The sequence below is a fragment of the Geospiza fortis genome, unplaced genomic scaffold (genome assembly GCF_000277835.1).
Source record: "Geospiza fortis unplaced genomic scaffold, GeoFor_1.0 scaffold172, whole genome shotgun sequence".
Lineage (NCBI taxonomy): Eukaryota > Metazoa > Chordata > Aves > Passeriformes > Thraupidae > Geospiza > Geospiza fortis.
In genome coordinates, this window is record NW_005054309.1 from 2469248 (window position 1) to 2474251 (window position 5004).

Below are 5004 nucleotides of genomic sequence, written 5' to 3' on the forward strand. Positions count from 1 at the left end.
TCTCCAGGGTAGGGGGAGGGGATGGGGGGGGCTGCCGTGCTATGGAGCTGGGGTGGCGGGTCCCAGCCTCCACCCGCTCTCAGCAGGAGGAGGCAGAGCCGTATCTCTTTGCAGAACGGTGATGGTTAAAGTGGGGAAGAACCAGCACAACAGGCAGGGACGGGGAGTCGAGAGGGGAGGATGGGGCTCCAGCCCTTCCTCTCGGTGTCCTGGTGCGGCTGGGGGCTGATGCCAGCAGCACTGGGGTGTCCTGTACCGCAGTGCCAGAGCAACAGGACCCTCCAGAGGCCCAGATGTTGCTGTCTGCCCCGTCCCTGTGGCTGCCCAGTGAGGTGCCACCACCCACAGCAGAGAGACCCACTGTGAGTCTGTACTACAGCTCAGCCAAGTGTGCGGGCATGCCAGGGGGCCAGGGTGGCTGTCCCTGCTGGGGACGGCTGTCACCTCCCTGCTTAGCCCTTCCAGCTGAGCAGAGAGAATTGGGCAGGTACATCTGTCCTGAGCTTCTGCCTCCTCCTGTGTCCTTGGCACTCCTGACCAGGGGATAGCCTGGAATGGAGGGGTGGGCTGGTATTTCTGTGGGCAGGACAGGGCAGACTGAGGCGCCCTTCCTATCTCTGGGGGTCCTGCTGATTGGGGTGCCTCTCCTGGCCTCCCCCAGACAGGCTCAGGAGATAACTCCACTAGTATCCCTCAGAGCAGCACCCCAGCCTTGGTTCTGAGCTCCTCTGGGTGACTCCCCAGTGGGGATAGGGCACAGGGGAGCGGAGCAGGGTGCCCCTAACCCACTGTTGTGTCCCAGCAGAGGCTGAGCTGTAGCATGCAGGCGGAGGAGGGCACGGACTGGCTGCTGGAGCTGCTCCCCGAGCTGCAGCTGCAGCAGTACTTCCTGCGCATCCGAGACGAGCTCAACGTCACACGCCTCTCCCACTTTGAGTATGTCAAAAATGAGGATCTGGAGAAGATTGGCATGGGACGCCCCGGTGTGTACATCACCCCCAAACCTCTCCCCTTACCCCTGGCTGCATGTGCAGCATCTTTTGGGAAGCCCACAGGAGCATGTGGGGCTGGAGGGGACCCCTACCCCAGCTGGCTTGTGACAGTCACTGTGTCCCTGTGTCCTGCAGGCCAGCGGCGGCTGTGGGAGGCAGTGAAGCGGAGGAAAGCCATGTGCAAGCGGAAATCCTGGATGAGCAAGGTAGGGATGGGAGAGGGACAGGTGTGGCAGAGAAACTGAGGCAGACAGGAAGATCTGGATCCCTCCCTGTACCCATTCAGGGTGCCTGGCTCCCCCACATCCCTGGAGGCTGACAGGGAAATGGGCAGAAGCCACTGCCATCCATGCCCTGCCTGTGTGTGACCCTGCTGGTGTGTGCCCCAGTCCCCCTCAGGCTCCTGGCTCACTTCCCATCAAAGGATAGCCCTGCTACCCCAGCACTTGGAAAATTAATTTCCCTCATGTTATTTGCCTCTTTGTCAGGAAACTTGTTTGCAGTGAGTGAACCAGAGAGCCTTGCTCCAGAGAGCTCTGTAGGCAGCAGTGGTGCCCAGGACACTGCCCACCCTGCTGCCTCACAGCGAGGGGGCAAAGCCTTGTACCTGCAGGCTGGGACACACTGTGACAGGGGACCTTGGGATGCTCACATATGCCCTGATACCATCCCATCCAAAGCTGGTACTGCTGGCACCCTATGGTACCTGGCACCCGAGAAGCAGAGTTTGGCAGAGCCCAATTTGCCAGCTGGGCACTGGGCCATGGCCTCTCCCCTGCATGACTTGTCTGTGCTGGGACATGATGAGGATGGGTTTTTAATAGAAGGCTACTTCTATTAAAGAACAAATAGCAGAAATGCCACCTCCCACCCCAGACACATGCTGGGCCCAGCCCCCGCGCACCCTGCCTCAAGAATGGGATGGACCCTGTTCCATGGAGCGCATCATCCATCCCAGCTGAGGGAGATGGAAGGAGAGAGAGCCCATCCCTTTTGAGTGGTGGTAGCCAGCACGCATTGCAAAGCCCACATCGCTACAGGGATGTGTCACCAGGCTCAGCCCAAGCTGGAGGTTTCCCTTGGCTTTGTGCCCAGGCACATTGTGTGGCCTCAGCCTGGCCAAGGAGTGCCCAGGGCTCTCTGGCTACCGGCCTGGTTTGCTGTGGCTGCTAGGGAACTGCTGCAGAGCTGCTGCAAGAGAAACAAGCTCTTCCCTCCACAGGAATCACAGCTCGGTGTGCCGGCAGCAGGAGGAACGGAGCCCTCTCCCACAACCATCCTTCTGTGGGTTATGGGTCCAGTTATGGGTCATCACTAGGTTCCAGTGTGTCCAGCTGAGGCAAAGGGGTTGTGCCAGAACTTCTCACTTACAGACCCAAGGGCTTGGGGGTTTCCATGCCCACGTTTCACCCTCCTCCATGTCCCACAGGTGTTCAGTGGGAAGCGCCCAGAGTCGGAGCTGCCGCCCCAGCCCCAGAGCACCTTCCGCAAGCCTCCCACACCACCACCCCCTGAAGCTGGGGGCCAACACTCCCTCACCTGCCTCGTGCGGGAGCGGGACCTCTCCATCTTTGAGAAGCTGGGTGACGGCTCCTTTGGGGTCGTGCGGCGCGGCGAGTGGTGCACGCCTGCTGGCAAGACGGTGAGGGGCTGCTCTGGGGGGTGGGGAGCCAGGCAGTGGGACCACGCACAGGGGAAGATGCTTTGGAACTCATCCCTGCTTTGGCCACAGCTGAATGTGGCAGTGAAGTGCCTCAAGACAGATGTGCTGAGCCAGCCGGAGGCACTGGACGACTTCATCCGGGAGGTGAATGCCATGCACTCCCTAGACCACAGGAACCTCATCCGCCTGTATGGCGTGGTGCTCTCCCACCCCATGAAGATGGTGAGTGGGGGGGATGGGGCCCATCCCAATGACACCCCCATGGGGAGGAGGTCCCACATGATGGCATGAGCCAAGCCAGGCTGGGTCTGTACCCCAAGCCCTCTGCTGGCATCCCCAGTGGGGCATAAGAAGGCTGGAAACCAGCCCAGCCAGGGTGGCCTTGGACTTATCTGTTTGCTGTCCTCATCCCATGGCCCAGGTGACAGAGTTGGCCCCACTGGGCTCCCTCCTGGATCGGCTGCGGAAGAACCAGGGCCATTTCCTCATCTCCACCCTGTGCCAGTATGCCATCCAGGTGGCCAAGGGCATGGCCTACCTGGAGTCCAAGCGCTTCATCCACCGTGACCTGGCTGCCCGCAACATCCTGCTGGCGTCCAATGAGCTCGTCAAGATCGGGGACTTCGGTCTGATGCGGGCACTGCCCAAAAACGACGATCACTACGTGATGCAGGAGCACCGCAAGGTCCCCTTTGCCTGGTGAGCCTTGGGGACGGGGAGACCTGGAGGGGCAGCACCCATGGCCTTCTGATGCTCATGTCCTTCCCCCTGTAGGTGTGCTCCTGAGAGCCTGAAGACACGCACCTTCTCGCACGCCAGTGACACCTGGATGTTCGGAGTGACCCTCTGGGAGATGTTCACCTATGGTCAGGAGCCTTGGATTGGCCTCAATGGCAGCCAGGTAGGTGTGCAGCAGGGACCTGCCCCCTCACCTCACCCTGCTGGTGCTGAGGGGGATCTGGGACACCCTGACAGCACACCCTGTCCCACAGATCCTGCACAAAATAGACAAGGAGGGTGAGCGGCTGCCACGGCCAGAGGACTGTCCCCAGGACATCTACAACGTCATGTTGCAGTGCTGGGCACACAAGCCCGAGGACCGACCCACCTTCGTGGCCTTGCGAGACTTCTTGGTGGAGGTGGGTGAGCAAGGAGGGGGACAGGAGCCTCAACACCCTGTGCTGCCAGCTCTGCTCAAGCATGGATAGAGCTAAGAGTATTGCCAAGGTGGGAGGTGACATGGGGAGCTCAGGCCAGGCAGCCCTGCGGGCTGGGAGGTGGAGAGTGGTGACATGGTCACAGCAGTAAGCACCTGGTTTCTGCCTTGCCATCACACACCCCAGGGATGTGACAGCTGAGGAGGGGCTAGTGGTGATGCTGTCTCTGATCTATTTTTGGGGCCTCCCTGCCCTCCTTGGGGCTGGGCCTGGCCTCAGAAGAGGAAGGACATGAGGGGCTGCATCCCCTATTCTCACCCATTTCTCCCCCAGGCTCAGCCCACCGACATGAGAGCCCTGCAGGACTTTGAGGAGCCGGACAAGCTGCACATCCAGATGAACGACATCATCACGGTCATTGAGGGCAGGTACTGCATGGGAGGGTGGCAGGTGTTGGAGAGGGGCATGCACTGCCTGCCAGCCTGCATTGGGATAGGGAATGGGGACACTGTGAGCACTGGCAGAGCTGTGGGGAGCAGGGAGGGGAAGGGGTGGCTCTGTCCCCAGCACACCTGGCCATGTACCCCACGGTGGGCAGAGCTGGTATGTTTGTGGTTCCCCAGGCAGCACAGCATCGTGGGGCCACCCCGGTGTGGGGGGCACAGCCCTGCCCACACTGCCCACAGCCCTGCTCACACCACCCCTGCTGACTCAGCCTACGGTACCCATGGGTTTGCCCAGGGAAACTGCACACCCCAGGGCCCCTCCCTGCTGATAGTGGTGGGGACCGTGCCGCCAGCACCCGGGGACTGCTACTGTCATCGGGCTGGGAGAGGCACCGCGGGGCTTGGTACCATGCTGGCAGAACCCACTGTGGGCTCCTTGGTCCCTGCTGACCGTGCCAGGGCACAGCCACCCCTCCACCGCCCCAGGGACCTGGGACTGGAGTAGGGGGCCCTTTTGTCGCTGCATCCCCATCCCAGGATGTGCCTGTCACCTTCCAGCTGGGGGAGAGTGGGGACCTCCCGAAGGAGTTCGGTGCGCCCGCACTAGAGCCGGCCTCCCAACCCCGAGGGGAGGAGGAGGAGGGCTCTGTCCCCGTCCCTCCCTGTCCCCCGCCCCGGGCCGGCTCCCCGCGGTTTAGTCACAACCCGGGGTGAATCAGGCCGGGTTTGTGTGTCTGCAGGGACCG

The 5004-nt window shown here is 61.7% G+C and overlaps 1 protein-coding gene across 4 annotated transcripts in view; it reads left to right on the top strand.

Annotated features, from left to right (window-relative positions):
* The window catches only part of TNK2 (tyrosine kinase non receptor 2), a 21202-nt gene that overhangs the window by 9463 nt on the left and 6735 nt on the right, over positions 1 to 5004 (top strand). For all 4 annotated transcript variants that reach the window (XM_031055492.1, XM_005418967.2, XM_031055491.1 and 1 more), the window contains exons 2-9: positions 806 to 983; positions 1128 to 1198; positions 2422 to 2634; positions 2725 to 2877; positions 3077 to 3354; positions 3430 to 3556; positions 3648 to 3794; positions 4146 to 4240. In XM_031055492.1, the coding sequence (XP_030911352.1) occupies positions 821 to 983; positions 1128 to 1198; positions 2422 to 2634; positions 2725 to 2877; positions 3077 to 3354; positions 3430 to 3556; positions 3648 to 3794; positions 4146 to 4240 (1247 nt within the window). In that variant the 5' untranslated portion in view covers positions 806 to 820. The remainder of the gene's footprint in view (positions 1 to 805; positions 984 to 1127; positions 1199 to 2421; positions 2635 to 2724; positions 2878 to 3076; positions 3355 to 3429; positions 3557 to 3647; positions 3795 to 4145; positions 4241 to 5004) is intronic.